General features: G+C 47.2%; 1 protein-coding gene across 5 annotated transcripts; it reads left to right on the top strand.

The window, feature by feature from the left end:
* The first annotated feature begins 415 nt into the window (after positions 1–415).
* On the top strand, positions 416–7,084 carry ECM1 (extracellular matrix protein 1). Of its 5 annotated transcripts, none has more exons than XM_051992740.1 (12): positions 416–607; positions 2,252–2,314; positions 2,404–2,499; positions 2,685–2,756; positions 3,327–3,404; positions 3,565–3,624; positions 3,930–3,974; positions 4,152–4,453; positions 4,715–5,095; positions 5,662–5,882; positions 6,073–6,160; positions 6,760–7,084. In XM_051992740.1, exons 1-12 carry the CDS (start codon positions 517–519, stop codon positions 6,988–6,990), a joined length of 1,728 nt encoding a protein of 575 aa, XP_051848700.1. In that variant the 5' UTR covers positions 416–516; the 3' UTR covers positions 6,991–7,084. The 5 variants fall into 5 exon arrangements, with proteins under 5 accessions (XP_051848700.1, XP_051848701.1, XP_051848703.1 ...); XM_051992741.1 differs by having other exon boundaries at positions 417–607; positions 3,330–3,404; XM_051992743.1 differs by lacking the exon at positions 3,565–3,624 and having other exon boundaries at positions 417–607; positions 3,330–3,404.
* Positions 7,085–17,727: the final 10,643 nt, after the last annotated feature.

The raw sequence follows: 17,727 nt of genomic DNA, 5'->3' as shown, positions 1-17,727 counted from the left end.
CCCGCTCCCTAACAGCCCCTAGAGCTTCTCCAGGGAGCAGACTCCCAGAACCCCCACGCTGGGGGTGAGTGATAGAGGGACTGAGGTACAAGGATGTGGGAGCTCCAAATTGTCTCCCCAATTCGAGTCCTCCAGCACTCAGTGGGGGGCTCTCTCCCCCGGACTCCCTCCTCAGCTTCCCGGAGGATGGGTGGGAGTTGGGGAGAGAGAAGGGGACTCCCAGCCAGCTGACTCCAGGGGGCTCCGGCATCTGCTCCTTGGGAGTCACCTGGTCTGAGCAGACATCTCGGTGACCTCGCCGGCTGGAGGAGGAGGAGGGTGGAAGTTGCCAGGGATTAGAGTGAGTCACATCAGGAAGCTCCGGGGGAGGGCGGGAACTCCAGGCCTGGCCCATAAAGGGAGGAGGAACCGCACTGAAATCACAACAGCAAAAGTGCAGCCCCGACGGAGCCTTGTTCCCAGAAGCTCCGGAGCAGCCAGGACACCTGTCCCAGAGAACCGGGCGGCCGGGCGCCGATGCCCAGCCCCTGCCCCGGCATGGGGGCCCCACGCGCAGCAGCCTTGGTCTTGGTGGTTTGGGCCCTGGGGGCCTCGGCCTCTCAGGGAGGTGAGTCCGGGCTGGGAACGGGGTAGAGCCCGGGAGGAGGCAAGGGGCCCTCCCCCACCCCCTGGCGCGGTGCTCGTACGCACAGTAGGCGCTTGGCAGGTATGGGGAACTGACTCACTGCCAGGTGAGTGCCCTGGACTTCCCATCCTGAACTCTAGCTACAGAGCCTCAGTTGGCTAGTTTGTAAAATGGGGCTATCCACAAGTTTGTGTAAATTTTGTTAGTTTTGAGGAGAGTAAACTGGGAAAGCTTCAGCACCAAGCTGGCTAGCTGGCGATTGATGGATGGCTCGGGGCGCTTCCCTCCTTTCCCATCTGCCTTTGGGCCAGTGCCCTTCCCTCTCCAGATGAAGGGAAGGGTGTCCCTGAGCGGGGCGGGGGGACGGCAGCAGTGCCCAGCATCCTGCTTGATGGAGCGAAGCGGGGCTGACCCAAGCAGCCAAGGGGGGTCGCGCTACTTCCCTGCGAGCAGAGGGGCTGCTCAGAGGCGTTAGGGCGTTACAGCGGGAGCCAGCGAACCCGGATTCGAATCCCAGCGTCCCAGCCAGCAATCTCTGAGTCTCTGGTTCTCAATAAAGTTAGACTAGATAACAATGGCTCACCCAGAGGGACTGGAGATCTGCGAAGTGCTTGATACTCTTGTTGGCTAGGTGCAGGCTCTCTCATACTGTGCTTTCTAGGCCTGATGCTGGGAGCTAGAAACCCCCTCAGAGCCTTCGGCCGGGCTCCCGTCCTCCCTGAGGTCATTAATCTCTTCCTCCAGGCGCCTTCTGCTTTCCCTCATTTCCTGAACAAGGGAAGAAATGTAGGGGGGGCTGCTAATCCAAGGCACCAGATGGTTGTTGAGAAGAGTAGGTGGGGCTGAGTGAACCCGGGGAAGGCCCTGGAAGGCCCTGAGGGATTGGGGAAGGAAGCACTTGAGGGAGGGGGCCCCCCTGCCCCCAGGGGCATGCGATAGGATGGTAGCCAGAGCATCTACCATTGAAAAAATGAGACCCTCCTGGGGGCACGGACAGGGAGCAGCAGCCTTGCCTCCTAACGCCCAATGGGCCCGTGAGGAAGAGCGTGGCGGGGATCCAGGACTATCCACCACCAAAAAGCCCCGTGACTCAGCAACCCCTCCCCGACCTCTTGGCCACATTCCCTTCGGGCCAGGCTGGGGGGAGGCTCGGGGCCAGGACGGAGGGGTCACTCGCTGCCCCTATCAGATGACCCTCTTGGTCAAACACGGAGGAGGAAGGAACCAAGCCAGAGGACGAGGGAACGTGGAGGAAGCCCCTTTGTCGGTTTCAGGGTTTGTCCAGCTTTCAATAAACTCAATCTGAATCGTTTTTTTAATATTTGCATGTCCAATACATGCAGGGCCGGGTGCTGAGCCTTTGGGTACAGAGCAGAATGAGGAGGGGTCCCTTCTCCTGAAAAGTAAAATTGAGTTGGGTTGACTTGAATCCTGCTCCCAGCTCTCTCCTTCCCAGCCTATCTCTTCATCTCGGGTTTAGACAAGGCAGGGAGGTGAGGGCCCTTCCCTCTTATCCAAACTCGTCTCGTGGCTGGAAGCGAGGCGCACTCGCTGGCAAAGAGCTGGGAAGAAGGGGCAACACGGCAGAGCCTCCTGACCGCTGTCCCACCCGTTATTTCCCCTCAGGACCCAAGCCTTCTGAGCAGAGAGAGGCGATTCCACAGTTTTTCCTTTTTAGCCAAGAAGAAGGTGAGAAGGATTTAGGGGGGAAGGGGAGGTTGCGGGGTGGGGTGGTGAGGATTGTGGGAATCACAGCTAACTGAACCATTTCCTCCTAGTTGGCTATGCAGCTCCCCCTGCTCCTCCCAGGCCCCGAGAACCCAATCTTAACGACCCCGTCATACCCCAGCACATCTTTGAGGGACAGAAACCAGGTCAGTCCCAAGTCTCCCTTTCAGTACAGATGCCAAATCCTCTTCTCTCTCTAGGTCTGTCTCTATCTTCCCTTCTTCCAGGGTGGGGGTGGGGGCTGGGTAGTAGGACCCATCCCTAAAACCAGGAAGGGAAAGCCCTCCAGTCTACCAGCTTTCCACAGCCTGACTGTCTGCTCTACCCACAGTGGATTACCTGTTTGAAGACTTTCCTGTGCAGCAGGCACAAAGCCCTCAGAGAATCCTTTTGGAGACCGAAAGTGAGTGACCCCTCCCCCTAAGCCCATTCCTCTTCCTGCCTCCCAAGATGACAGGGTCTCCTATTCTCTTCAAGCACAAAGTTCTAGAATCTCAGTCTCAGAAGTCCCCTAGCAATCTACCTCCTAACCCTCCAAAAGTGAGCAAACAATTTCCACTGGAAGACCTCCAGTGAGGAGGAATTCACTCCAGAAACCTAAATTATTCGAGTTTAAACAACTCTAATTGTTAAAAAGTTTTTCCTCATTTGGGGCTGAAATTACCTCTATGCAATCCATTAATTCTAGTTCAGCCCCTCTGTGGTCAAGCAAATCAACTCTTGGTCCCCTTCCACAGGCCAGACGCCATATCCCGGCTCCATTCATCATCATCTTGTATTGCCCAGCCCTGTCTGACCCTTTGGAAGATTTCCTCCCCACCTTCCCCATAAGTCTAGCCCCAGTCTTGTATCATCTAGTTTGCTCTCAATAGGGATGGAGAATGGTGGACATTTTCCCCACAAGCCCCCTTCTCCTGAGTCTAGGGCCCTGCCTAGTGAAAAGAAAAGACATTTTATCTTCTTCCTCTCCTAGTAGAATCCCCTCCTAATGGAGCCATACCTCTTCAAGAGGAAGTGCATCCCCCTCAGTTGCCCATCGAGCAGAAAGAAGGTAACCCCTTTTCATTCTGAATACCCACCTGCCTCTACCTCCTCATCAGCGCACCTTCCTGACCTCAAAGAAATCCCTTCTCGGGCCTGGGAGTGGCAATGGGAATAATAACTCTCCTCTGGAAGTGATTCACACTCCCTCTATTTTCTCCCCACCACAGTAGAGTCTCCTTTCCACCCCCCAAAGGATGATGGGTTTTCCCAACAAGAGCAGAAAGAATGTAAGTGATTCCATTTTTGACCTAGAAGGAATCTGAGAGATCACCTAGTCCGCCCTCATCATTTCAGCAATGAGGAAGGAGTGACCCAACTGGTCGGTGATGGAAGCAGGACAAGAACCCAGATCCCCGCCTGCCTTCCGTGTCACAGAGCTAACTTAGCAATGCTCTTTCCTGTCTAGTCTCCTGCTTCAGTGCAAAGAAGCTGGGAAAAGGAGAAGTGATGGTCCCTGAGGCTTTGGGAGTCCGGGCTCCCCATCTCTGACCCCTTTCCTCTCTCTCTCTCTCTCTCTCTCTCTCTCTCTCAGTCGATTTCTCTCAGCATGAAGAGCATCCCAATGGCCAGAGGAGAGGTAAGACCTCAGAATGAATCCTTCAGTCCCTCCTTTCCTAACCTGCCTCCATTAAATGCACCGTCTCCCTGAGCTGCCAACTTCTCCCCTTTCTTCCTCCCTCTCCCTTCTCCTCCGCTCGTAGCCTTGTTCCCCGCTCTCCCCTTCCCTGTCTGACTCGGCTTTTCCTTGATCCAGAAATGGAACAGCCCAGCCCAGGGTCCTCCCCTTACAACCAGCCTCGTCACTGCCCTCAGGACCCCCGCTTCGGGGGCTGGGGTCACCGACTGGACGGCTTCCCCCCTGGGCGCCCTTCCCCGGACAACATCGACCAGATCTGCCTCCCTGACCGCAAGCACGTGGTGTACGGCCCTTGGAACCTGCCTCAGACCGGTCACTCCCACCTCAGCCGCCAGGGGAATGCCCTCAACTTCCTGGAGACGGGGTACACCCGCTGCTGCCACCTCGAAACGGACCGGCTGGATTGTGCGGCGTCCGTGGTGAGTGTGGTGGGGAGCTGCGCCCTCGGGGGCCAGGCTGGGAGGGGGGCGAGGCTGCTGCCAGCGAAGCGTGGGCCCCCGCAAGGAGCTTGAGGTGGGAAGCCACGAGCTCCTGCTTCTCGGTCCCTCCGCTCCGGATCTCCCAAATAAGGGGATAGAGTAGGATCTGCCGACTTCCCGGAGGTCTGTTTATGTCTGAATTGCGAGGAGAAGGGGATGTGGGCGCCAGACTCCTGCAGTGACCGACTCTTTTTGCTCTAGTGGGCAGACGCCCTGTTTCGGTTCTGTGAGTCTGAGTTCTCAGTCAAGACCAGAGCCTACTCGTGCTGCTGGCTGCGGGGGGAGGCCCGCCTCTCCTGCTTCCAAGAGAATGCCCCCCTGCCAGACTACAAGCTTCTCCAAGGGCCCTGCCCCGGTCACCCCCCCAGGCCTTCCTCCGGTCTGGCCGTGTCCTTCCCCCCCGGAGTCCCCACGCGGGGCAACATTAGGAACATCTGCCGTTTCCGTCGATACCGGGCTGTTCCCCGAGGGCTTCAAATACTGGACGACCTTGTGCCTCAGCTCCGGGCCGTGGCGCAGCTGGAGGGCAAATTCAAGCGCTGCTGCCACCAAGGAGACAACTACACCTGTGCCCGGCAGGCAGTAAGTGAAGGTCCCTCCAACCTCTGATCCCACCATCTGACTCCGACCTCTGATCCTGTCCATCAGTCCGTCCATCTCCAGCCTGATCCCATCCCAGCAGTCTGCTTCCAACCTCTGATCCTGGTCCATCCACCTCTGACCTCTGATCCCGTCCATCAGTCCGTCTACCTCTGACCTCTGATCCCGTCCATGAGTCCGTCCAACTCCGACCTCTGAACCTGCCCATCCATTCGCGTCTGTCTCCAACCTGCATCCACCTCCAACATCTGGTCCCAAATGCTTCTGGCCCTCATCCACCCGTGACCCCAAGGTGTTCCACCAGTCTCTAAGCTACCCTGGTCCTCTGTAGAGCCATTTCACCTCTTCCAGAGAATAGCCCGAAAGGTTTACCTCCACCTTGCTCCTCTCTGCCCGCAGCCATCTAGGCATTCCATCCCTTCTTCAGACACGGCTCCCCTTCCTAAGCCCACAGCTTCCACGCCCAAGAGCTGAGAGTCTGAGGGAGGGCTGCCCCTTCTCCTGCCCCGTCCCCATCCGCCCTAACCTCTTCCACCCTTCTCACGCAGTGGGAGGATGTTCTGGACAATTACTGTGACGAGGAGCTGGCAGTTAAGACCCACCATCATGTTTGTTGCCACCGCTCTCCCATCTCTGCCCGTGATGACTGCTTTGCTCGCCACGCTCCCTACCCCAACTATGACCGGGACATCTTGACCGTTGACCTCAGCCGGATTACTCCTGACACCATGAACCAGCTCTGTGGACACCGAAAAGTCCTCACCAAGCAGTAAGTTTGCCCTCCCTTTCCTCGGTATTCAAGTCTTGTTACTTAGGCACCTAACTTCCCCCAACATTCCCTTGAAGAAGGCAAAGTAGGAATCTCCAGGGCTTGAGTCCACGCTTAGCCCCTGGGAGGTAAGATTTGAGCTGAAAATTTAATAAGTTTCTCAAGACATCCCATTTTCTCCCCAATTCAGTAAGCAGATTCCTGGGCTGATCCGGAACATGACAGCCCGGTGCTGCGAACTGCCAGCAGCGGAGCAAGGGGCCTGTGCAGAGGAGGAGGTAAGTCTGGGCCTGGGGGAGCTACCGCGGGGACACTGGGGAGGCCACACACATGGCTTGCCAACTCAGCCGGCTTCTCTTCAGTACCTTGAATATACAAACTGAAGCAGGGAGGCCTTTTTAGGGAGAAAGGGAGGAGAGGAAGAATGTATTTTCTTAGCTCTAGAAGTTCCAACTCCATTCTCCCTGCCCCCATTCTTCTCATGCCTCTTGTGGGCCTCAAGCTGGGCCCCATTTTCCTATCTCCAACTCCTTGGAACCCTTCTAGCATTTCCCGATTTGAACATCTGTCTGTCATCTGGACTCCAGCTTTGTAGTAAAAAGGCTTTGCTTCTTCTCACAAGAAGGAAGAGTTCCAATGGAAAAGGAAAATGGTCTGGGGTTGAAAAGGACAACTAGGAGAAGATGGAGGATAGAGTGGCAAAGATCTAGGGGTGGGGCGAGGGAACGAGGAAAAAAATAGAAACAATTCCAGAAAATGGCATTTTCAACACCTTTCCATGGCAAAGTTTATCATCTTTAACAAACCACTGGCACCAAGGTGTCTTTGCTTTTCAACAATTTGAACCCACACCTTTCTCTGCAACTCCATCTCACAGAAATCGGCCTTCATCGAAGATCTCTGTGGCTCCCGACGTGACTCATGGAGAGATTCTGATTACTGTTGTGATGAGAAGCCTGGGGATGAACAAACCAACTGCTTCAATACCCACTATCTAAGGAATGTGGCTTTGGTGGCCGGGGTGGCCCAGAAACCCAAGGACCAGCAAGAGACGGGGACAACTGAACTACCTCCTACCAGCCCCACCCCAGAGCACAAAGGAGAATGAACCACACCCAGCTAAAGTTTAGAGAGGATCCCAAAGGGAAAGAAACCCCTGCTCCTCTACAAACTGTCTTTCTAATAAATACACTGGTCTTGGATCTGGTAGCTTGTGTTCATTTCTTCCCCATCCCACATCACATTGCTCTCAGCATCTGTTTCATCCTGAGACAAGCTCTTAGGGTTCCACTGTCCTCTTCCTGGACTGTAGAGAAAGGACTACAAACTTTATGTATTAGGGATTTCCTATAATGATGCCAAATAATCCCATTTTATCTGTGTCTGTTGCATTTATCTTTTCTAAACATTTCAATGCTATTCTTCATTTATAGACATTGGGATTTAGAACTAAAAGGGACTCTGTCTAGAGTCCTTAGGCTCCTTAGGCCCAGTTCCAAACTGAAGCTTTGAGAGAAGTAATTTATTAGGGAAGTTGACCAGCTTGCCTTGAAAGGGTTTTGGGAGGAAGGAAGGCTTTATTAAGCACCTACTATGTGCTCAAGACAGCCAGATGGTTCAGTGAATAGAGCTCGGAGCCTGCAATTCAAATCCAGCCTCAGATAAGCACTTAAATCTGTGACCGTGGAGAAATCACTTAATCCCATTTGACTCAGTTTTCTCATCTCATAAGGAAATGACAAACCATCCCAATAGCTGCCAAAAGAACCCCAAATGGGAGTCACAAAGAGTCAGACACACAACAAATGTGCTAAGGGATTTACAAAAATTATTTACAAAACCACCTCATTGGAGCTCCACAACCCTGAGGTTATTATCCCCATTTTACAGCTGAGAACACTGAAAAAAGCTGCGATTTGCCCTTAGTCATATACTAGTAAATGGTGAGGTCCGATTTGGGTTTGTCTTTTTAGACTATAGGCCCTGAGCTCTACCCACTGCCCAGCCTCAAGAAGACTGGGAAAGGACTCGGGTCCCAGACATTTACCCTTCCTCTGGAGAGGCTTCCGGCCAGGCCAGACTCGGGGTGCCTAAAGCCCTCCCTCTCCCCCCACCGGGTCCTCAGGGCCCCCAGTCTGGGAAAGCTGGCGAGGTTCCTGGAGGGACTTGGAGTCCCCCGGTACTTCCCGGGGACACAGAGCACAGGCTTTGGGTTTGAAAGCGGATGCTCAGGTTTGCTCAGGAATGGTTCTGCCTCAGACAGGTTCGGGGGCGCCAGGGCCAGGGCCAGGGTGGGGCACGAATTCAGCCAAACTTGCGGTTCGCCCTTAAGTGTTCACAGATTCCTAACCGCGCCCCTCTGCCCACACTCTGGGAAAACCACAGGCGTGCAAGAATAGACGCACGCTGGCCGGCTGCTCCGTGATTGGCCGGAAGATCCCGACTTTGTCGAGGAGACCAATCAGAAAGAGGGACGAGTTCTGGGGGCCCTGGCTCGCTGAAAGATCCTGGGCAGGGGCCCAGCGGCTTGGTTTGGCTCGCTTTCAGCGGGTTTTACTGCGGCTGCGCGGGTTTCTGAGGGTGGGAGGCGGCGGAGGCAGAGGAAGCTTGTGAGCCGAGGTTGGCCCGGCCCGGTGCGGCTGCTGCCTGGAGGCTGGCTGCCCTGGCTTCCACGCACTTAGGGGGAAAGCTTCGTCCTCACCGCCTCTGCCACTGACAACACAAGGCCATCCTGTGCGAAGCCCACTGCTTGCATAAGCCGGGTAGGCTGAGCCCGTAGCCCCTCCGGCCTTTTGTTTCCCCCCACCCCCAGTGGCCGCCAAAGAAATAGCCGAGCACGAACAGAACTATAGTGAGGTCACTCACGAAGTAATGGCTGGTGCCGGGAAAAGCGAAGCGGTCATGATCAAAATGCTCAAAACCCTTTAGTCATAATGATGCTGCTTGAGTGGTCTAGATTTCTGGTGGTCCAGAGGTTAATGGCTGTGAGAGAGTTATTAAGCATCCCCTTTAAATCGGCTGCAGGTTTTAGGAGTGAAAGAATTCACTCATTCCCAAATTATTAGTTGCAAAATGAAAGTTTATTGTTGGATAGAATCAGTTTACCCAGAGACTGACTTCTATAGTGGCAGATCTATGGAAAACGGAGTTTTGCACTGAGAAGGCTGTCTTAGTGGACAGAAAGTCCTCGCAGCAAAGAGGGCTGCCAAGGTCCATCTGCAAAGACTTTAGTTGATGGAAGGGATTATAGTGGGTGTCTTGGTGGGAGCCGGGACAGCCCAAGCAAGTCAGACCTAGTGGAGGCTGGAACAGCCCATGTGGAGGCTGGGACAGCCCAAGTGCAGGCTGGGACAGCCCAAGCAGGTCAGACCTAGTGGGGGCTGGGACAGCCCAGATCTCCCATTGGAATTAACAATACTTCAAAGAGGTGCTTTTTGACTTGCATTAATTGAATCAAAGACTCTGGCATCCTGGAAAGATAGCTTATCTAGGGAGGATAAGCCTTCCCCAGGAGGGGCTGAGAATCTTTTTTTTTTTTTTAATTTTAATATCTTTTTATTGATAGAACGCATGCCAGGGTAATTTTTTACAGCATTATCCCTTGCATTCATTTCTGTTCCGATTTTTCCCCTTCCTCCTTCCACCCCTTCCCCCAGATGGCAAGCAGTCCTTTACATGTTGAATAGGTTACAGTATATCCTGGATACAATATATTTGTGCAGAACCAAACAGTTTTCTTGTTGCACAGGGAGAATTGAATTCAGAAGGTAGAAATAACCCGGGAAGAAAAACAAAAATGCAAGCAGTTTATATTCATTTCCCAGTGTTCTTTCTCTGGGTGTAGCTGCTTCTGTCCATCTTTGATCAATTAAGGCTCTCTTTATCGAAGAGATCCACTTCCATCAGAATACATCCTCAAACAGTATCGTTGTTGAGGTATATAATGATCTCCTGGTTCTGCTCATTTCGCTCAGCATCAGTTCCTGTAAGTCTCGCCAATCCTCTCTGTATTCATCCCGCTGGTCATTCCTTACAGAACAATAATATTCCATAACATTCATATACCACAATTTACTCAACCATTCTCCAATTGATGGACATCCTTTCATTTTCCAGCTTCTAGCCACTACAAGGGGCTGAGAATCTGAAAGGAATCACAGCTCAATAGACCATAACCCGCTTCAATAACACTGCTGTTCACCATTGCTGGACCCACTATAGAGTCGAGACTAGTCTAATGTTCAAGGCTCTTCCCAGCCTGCCTTTATAAATTTATTTCTCAAGTCTGCCCAAATTGACATTCTATTACACTGTTAGCTCCTTAACAAGAGGGACTGTCTCTTTTTCCATATTTGTATCTCCATCTCTTAAAACAATTTCTAGCACATAGTAGGTTCTTAATAGATGTAAAACACATAGCATGAACCATTCCAACCACAGTGTTCACTCGTTTCAGTTGGGTCTGATTCTTTGTAATCCTGTTGAGGATTTTCTTGGTAAAGACAATGGAATCCTTTGCCATTTTCTTCTTTAACTCATTTGACAAATGAGCAAACAGGCAAACAGAGTTAAATGACTTCCCCATGGTTACATGGTAAATGTCTAAAGCTGTAGATCTTCCTGATACCAGGCCAAGAGCTCTATTCAGTGCACCACCAAGCTGCATTGTTAATCTAATCACCAGGTGGCAAAAGCACCTTGCATCTTTCCATGGCTACCTTTATCTTCTTCCCCCTTTCCAGTAATTTTCTAGACCCTTCATAGGAGTTTTATTCATCTTTAAGACCCAACTCTGTTTGATCTGATTTTTCTTGGGCAGAACGATAAATGTGGAAATATGTATAGAAGAACTGCACATGTTTAACATATATTGGGTTACCTGCAGTATAGGGGAGTGAGGTGAGGAGACGAAAGGAAGAAAAATTTGGAGCACAAGATATTTCAAAGGTGAATGTTGAAAACTATCTTTACATATATTTTGAAAACAAAAAGCTATTATTGATTCTATAAGAATCTTCCTCCTATAGGAATCACCACAGTCTGAAATGATATCTCAACTATTATGGACTCCCACAGCATTTATTTTTTTGTTTTTAAAATCATCCACATGAGGGAAAAGACCAATAGCCTTAGCAGGAAAAGTGTTGGACTTGGAGTCAGGAAATGCCTAGTTTTGAATTCAACTAGTCACTCAACTGCATGAACATAAATAAGTTACTTAACTTTTACATGGCTGTTTCCTCATCTGTAAAATGGGGATAAGTAACAGCTATAGTTCTTAGGTTCACCTGAGCAATACTGGAGACCGGGGGAATGCTTTTAAAGGACTCTACAAAAAAAAATGAAATTCTAGGGTACCAGTAAATGTGAGTTGTCTGTACAAATACATTCTATGTGTATGTTTCATTACCATTATATACAAAGTTTGAGCCTATTCTTCCCATGGATATTGTTATGTATTTGTGAGAGAGTATGTTCTGAGTTATAGTACAAAAGTTTCATGACTCATGGTCTAGAGTAAACTTGAGTAAATGCCTCTACTAAGAGTTCATTGAGTCTACTGGCTGATTGTTATTAGGGAGCATACTAATAGATGCTTGTGAGCAAAAGTGTTATGCAGACCCCATAATTTTACCCCTTGAACCCAAGAAGCAGCTACCTTCTAGGGACTATTGCATATGAGTGCAAGTTTAGATCAGTGGGTAATAACCCTGTGAATCTGCTTTAATAACACTATTGCTTTATAAGCTTGTTGACTGATTATAACCTCTCCCCCCCCCCCTGTTCTTCTCATTAGCAATCAGCCAGTAAATATAATTCACTCTTAGTGCAGGACAAACAGTAATTAGAAAAAATTTCTCCCATAAATTTGGAGCAAATTCTACCACAACTACATATGGTTTACATGGAAAAAATGGGCTCAGAACTTGAGTCACAGAAGCACATAGGCAGACTACATATATGACAAATTGCAATTTCTAACTTTGGAAATGCAGGGCCTGGAAGTCCTTTTTCTCTTTTCAATCTCACGTTGATTACTTTCTTTCTCAGGTGATTATTTCTCTATATCCATATCTGTCTGAAGGATTTGTCTTGAGGCTCTCTGCTGCATGAAATTTTTCCTCCTGGATTAGCAGCTCTCCTTTGGAGAAAAAAAGAGAAATTCTTTCCCCTACCCTTAAAGAGGTCTTCCTCCCAGGCTTGCAGGATCTCCAATTCTCCCACCTTTGGAATTCTGACATTTGCCCAGAGTTTGGCTAATTTGTTTATTTAACACTGTTATTTTCTTCATGGCTTGGCTTACAGAGATGTTTATACCTCATAAGACTGTTGAGAACCTTGTTTAGTTGTGATTATATTCTTGGCCCTCTGTGACTACTTTAACTGAAGTAAAGAGGAACTTCCTTACATAAAGATCAGTTGAGATTAAAAAAAAAAAAAAAAAGCTAACGTGTTACTTAGATATAGCTGATTGAAATCATAGTGCTAAAATTTTAATTTGAAAAGGGACTTTAAAAGTCTTTAGGATTTTAGATCTTAGAAGATCATTTATTCTAACTCCACTCATTTTACAGATGATGAAAATAACAAATGATCTATGCTATAAAATGGTCCAGCCCAGCCATTCTGGAAAGCAACTTGGAATTATGTCCCCCCAAAGTACTAATCTGTGCATCGCCCTTGACTCAACAATACCACTACTAGGCCTATTCTCTCAAAGAATTAAAAAAGAAAAGCAGCTATATGTACAAAAATTATTTATAGCAGTAATCTATATAGTGGCAAAGAACTAGAAACTAAAAGGTTACTTGTCGATCCGTATTGACTGAACAAAAAAAGTATGGTATATGAGAATAGAATATTGTTGTGCCATAAGAAATGATGAAGATGATTTTAGAGAAACCGGGACTGTATGAACTAATATAAAGTGAAGTGAGCAGAACCAAAAGAACAGATTTTATTATAATAATTTTGAAAAACTTAGGAATTCAAATCGATGTAATGACTAATCATTATTCAGAGAACTGATAATGAAGAATGCTACCCACCTTCTGACAGAGAGGAAATAGGAGACACATTTTTGGACGTGATCAATGTGGGCATTTGTTTTGTTTAACTATGCCCTTTCATAACCTTTCTTTACACACCCCCAGTCTTCCAATACTTTACTCCCTCCCTCTGTCCCTTCTAAGCTTCCAGCTTCCTTGTCCCATTTAGTCCCACCTAAAATCCCACCTTATATGCAAAGCCTTTCTAGATCCCCACTTAATCCTAGCACCTTTCCTCAATTGATGATTTCCTGTTTATCCTGTTTATAGCATGTTTTTAGCATGATGTTTTCAGCAATGTTATCACCTTCAACAAGGATGTACATGGCATCAAAGTCAATTACTGCACTGATGGTAAATAAATTAGCTTGAAAAGTGGTGAAAGAATGGGTAGATGATTTTTTATTTTCAGTTGATTGTACATTTGATGCAGCCTCTGAGGCTGAGATGCATGAAGTATGGATTGATTCTCTATTGCTTATGTTAATTTGGCCTGACAATCAGTATCAGGTAGGCAGAGGTTCTTCAACAGGCCAGCAGCACATCATCTAATCAGTTACAACAAATGAAGAGATTTTGATTGCTTTAGATAATTCACTTACCTTGGCAGTATACTTTCCAGGGATGTACACATAGATGGTGAGGTTCATACATACATTACCAGAGCTGGTTCAGTAACTGGGAAAGCTCTGGAGGAAAGTATGGGAGAAAAGAAGTAATTAGACCATCTACCAAACTGAAGATCTACAGAACTATAGTGCTTTCTTCTTGTGTGCCCATTGAACCTGGACAGGGTACCAACGCTACACAGGGAAACCAAATTATTTCCCTTTGAATTGTCTGAGGAAGATTTTGAAGATCACTTGGGAAGACAAGGTCCATTCTTGAACCTAACTGCTAAGCATTCAAACTACTGCAGAGAGAGTAGTTCCAATTGACTGGCCATGTTGTTCAAATGCCAAATATACATTTGCCTGAAAGGCTATTTTATTTTATTTTATTTTTTGCTGAGGCAATTGGGGTTAAGTGACTTGCCCAGGGTCACACAGCCAGGAAGTATTAAGTGTTTGAAATCATATTTGAACTCAGGTCCTCCTGGCTTCAGAGCTGGTGCTCTATCCACTATACTACCTAACTACCCCTGAAAGACTATTTTACAAAGAACTCACACATGGCAAGCACTCACATGCTGCATTGGAAGAAGCCATATAAAGACACTCATAAGGTTTCCCTGAAGAACTTTGGAGTCAATGGTAGACTCTGGCACAGGACTGCCCAACATGATATGGCTGCTGTATGTGTTCCATGAGCAAAGCAGAATTGCTCAAAAGAAATGAGAGATGCACAAATTTAGATAAATTTCCTCTTTAAATGTTCACATGGGACTATTTGTACCCAATCTGTGGCAGAGCTTACAGAGCTCTTACTGATCTGATCAGCCACAGTTGAACCCACTGTGTCTTAATACTACTATAGGGATATCACTGTGGTCCTCTTCAAGAACAAAGGACAACAACCAACCAGCTTTTTTGTACACAATTGTTTATATGTTGACTCCCCCATTAGACTGTGATTTTTGCCTCTCTTTGTATCCCTACTGCTCAGTACACTGCCTGCCTGACATATAGTAAGCATATAATAAATGTTTATTGGCTGCTAAAAAGATTTGTTTTTCTTTTTTCTTTCTTTTTTTCTAAGTGGGAGAGAGTAAAAATAAATGCTTGTTAACTGAAAAAAAATTTTTTTTAAGATCACATAGGTAGTAACTGGAACAGCTGGAATTCAATCCCAGGTCTTCTGACTACATATTTGATGCTCTTTAATCCAACCTTTGCTCAAATCATCAATGGCCTCTTTAACATACTTAACACAAATTATCATCGAGGCCCTACTTGAAGACCTCCGGTGTCAGGGAACTCATTATCTGTCAAATAGTCCATTCTTTTTTTGGACAGCTCTAATTGTTAGGAAGCTTTTTCTTTATATCGAGTTCTGTACTCTGGGGCCAAGCAAAACAGATCTAATCCCTCTTCCACATGACATGCCTCCATAACAACTACATTTAACATATTCTTTCTCCATCTCTTTGTAGTTTTATCTCTCTATCTTCTCACCCCAACCAACTAAAATATAAATTCTTTGAGGGTGGGAATTGGGTCATCCCATCCTGCACACAGTAACTATACACAGAGTAGACATCCTATTTCTGAAATGAGTAAAAGAAAGAAATAACTGAAAGGAGACACTACACTGTTTCAAGTTTTTACAGATTAGTTCAGAGGCAGCTTTAGAATAAGAGAAAAGTGATGGCAGTGGCCTAGGGAAGGGTGGGGAAAGAGGAAGAGGGAGAGGAGGACTGAGCTCTTGGAGCCTCAAATAACAGAAGATTCCTGGATCATCAAACTGGAAAAACTGATCAGCCTCCACTGAATGAATTGAGCTATTGGTGAAGAAAAGGATTGACTCTGATTAGGCCTGCAGGCACTGCATCACAAAAGAGTGTTTGTTATATTTTGATTGGAAAGGAAGCTGCTCTGGTTCACTGGGAAAGGAAGTGCAGGCCTATGGGCAAAAGGAATGGCACAAATAATGACTGTGAAGAGACAGGATCAGACCAAGATGGCTGGGCACAGGGTCCCCGGGCTCACCCGGAGGCAGAGCCATATACAGTGTGAGAGAAAGAATGAAACTCCATGGCAGTCCAGGAGTTCAGAAGTCTATCCTGTTCTTGGATAATTAACCTCTTCCTGTCTGTTTTCTCACTCTGTATAGTCATCTTATAGAAAGCAATTGTAATATCCCCTAGAAAAGGCCAACTGAGATCAGTGGTTGTAGAGAAACACTTTCAAGTAAATGTGCTCAATTTTTCGTTATACCTGTAGAGACTTGATCCACTTACAAAGCTTAACCCAACCTTTTCAGGGTTGGAGACAAAGGAAAAATCATCTGGCCTCAGTCCTGCTTCCATAAATACTTCTTGCTCCATTCTTAATTCCAAACTTTGCTCACCACTTCCTTTCCTTTTTGGCTCTATGTTGGCACAAAAGCCAGCCTCTTCCTGTAACTCCAATCAAACACTGGACCTCTGCACCATGGGCTCTTGTTTCTTTTACTGGGTTCAGTTTACATTTAGAACCTTTTTTTTAAAGATAAATCTGATCTCCGCTTTATCCCTTCCCAATCAACATCTTACTCATGCTTCATTTCTAAGAACCCCACCCTTGACACTCCTTTAGAGACTTTCATCATCCAAACCTATTACTAATTAATCTCTAAGAGATGATAGGAGGTTACTTATATGTGGTAACTTCTTTAAAAATATCTAGATTATCTGCCTTTGGTACTATTTTGATTCTTGCAAGTTAGGGATCTCAGATTCATAGAATGTCAAACCTGGAAGTTTAGTTTTTTTGAACTCACATGGTTCTAGCAAGGTTAGTTTGTTGGATACTATCCTAGACCTCATTAAAAAAAAAAAAAAAAAAAAAAAAACAACTTGGGATTAAGATCCTACCTTGGATATTTTAGCTATAGGACTCTAGTCAACTAACTCCCTGAACTACAATTTCCTCATTAAATGGGGATAATGATAACTGTATGTAGTACCTGCTTCACAGGATTGTGTTGAAGCTCAACTAAATCACAAAACAGAAAATCAGCCACCTAGTCCAACTCATATAAGAAAGGAATATTCACTATTAACAAGCCCTAGAAGTGGTTCTGCTTGAGGGAGGGAAGTCCACCCCTCTCTGGGCAACTCATTCCACTTTTGAACAAGTCTAATTGTTAGGAACTTTTTCCTGGTCTCAAACCTAAATTGGCCCCCCAATTTCTGCCCATTATTACTACAGGTTCTGCACTTTGGGGCCAGAGAGGACTAGTATAATCCCTCTTTCCCAGAAGAGTTCTTCAGATACCTCAGACAGTTGCTTCTGCCAACTTCCCTGACTGGACTGGAGGCTCAAGACCTTGGGGGTCCTCTAGCCTCCAGCTTATCAGTGCTCTTAAATGGAACCACTCAGAGCTAAATACAACACTCAAGATGAGTCTATACCTGAGAAAGTCAGAGAACAATAATTCCCTTTTCATGGAAGTTTCACCTTCTTTCATGCTACCCCAAATCACATTAGCATCACCTTGCTGACTCATAATTAAATTTGCAGTCTACTAACCCTCTCCCAGATCTTTTTAACTTTTTTCCCCTGAGGCAATTGGGGGTTAAGTGACTTGCCCAGAGTTCCACAGCTAGGGTGTGTTAAGTGTCTGAGAGCACATTTGAACTCAGGTCCCCCTGACTTCAGGGCTGGTGCTCTATCCACTGCGCCTCCTAGCTGCCCCTCTCCCAAATCTTTTTTAAGAGCATCTGCTCTCTTGCCATCTTCCTCCTCATCCTATCCTTTTCCCACCCAATCTCCTGTCTTATATTTGTGAAGTGTATTATATTAAATTTCATCTTGAGATTTAGTTCTATATTCTCTAGACTAGCTCCTATCTGGATCACCCTGGACAAGTCATTTAACTCTGTTTTCTCATCTGCCAAATGAGCAAGAAAAGGAAATGTCAAAACACTTTAGCATCTTTGCCAAGAAAAACTCAGATGGGGTCACAGTCAGAAATGACTGAAATGACTCAGTCACCAAGAACAGCATCTCTAGTCTATCAATCTCTTTTCTAATCCTGACTCTCTTGTAGAGCATGTTTGCGTTCTGGCCAATCTCATCTGATCTCAGAAGCTAAGTGGGTCCAAGCCTAGTTAGTAATTTGATGAAAGACCACCTAGGAATAATGGGTGACAT

This window comes from Antechinus flavipes, chromosome 4 (assembly GCF_016432865.1).
Source record: "Antechinus flavipes isolate AdamAnt ecotype Samford, QLD, Australia chromosome 4, AdamAnt_v2, whole genome shotgun sequence".
Lineage (NCBI taxonomy): Eukaryota > Metazoa > Chordata > Mammalia > Dasyuromorphia > Dasyuridae > Antechinus > Antechinus flavipes.
Note: the sequence above shows the minus strand (reverse complement) of the source record. Positions and strands in the feature narration are given on the sequence as shown.

Coding starts and splice junctions, on each gene's coding strand:
- ECM1 (XM_051992740.1), top strand. CDS start 517: ATGCCCAGCCCCTGCCCCGGCATGGGGGCCCCACGCGCAGCAGCCTTG. Junction 3,975..4,151: donor TCCCAATGGCCAGAGGAGAG/GTAAGACCTCAG, acceptor TCCTTGATCCAG/AAATGGAACAGCCCAGCCCA. Junction 6,161..6,759: donor GGGCCTGTGCAGAGGAGGAG/GTAAGTCTGGGC, acceptor TCCATCTCACAG/AAATCGGCCTTCATCGAAGA.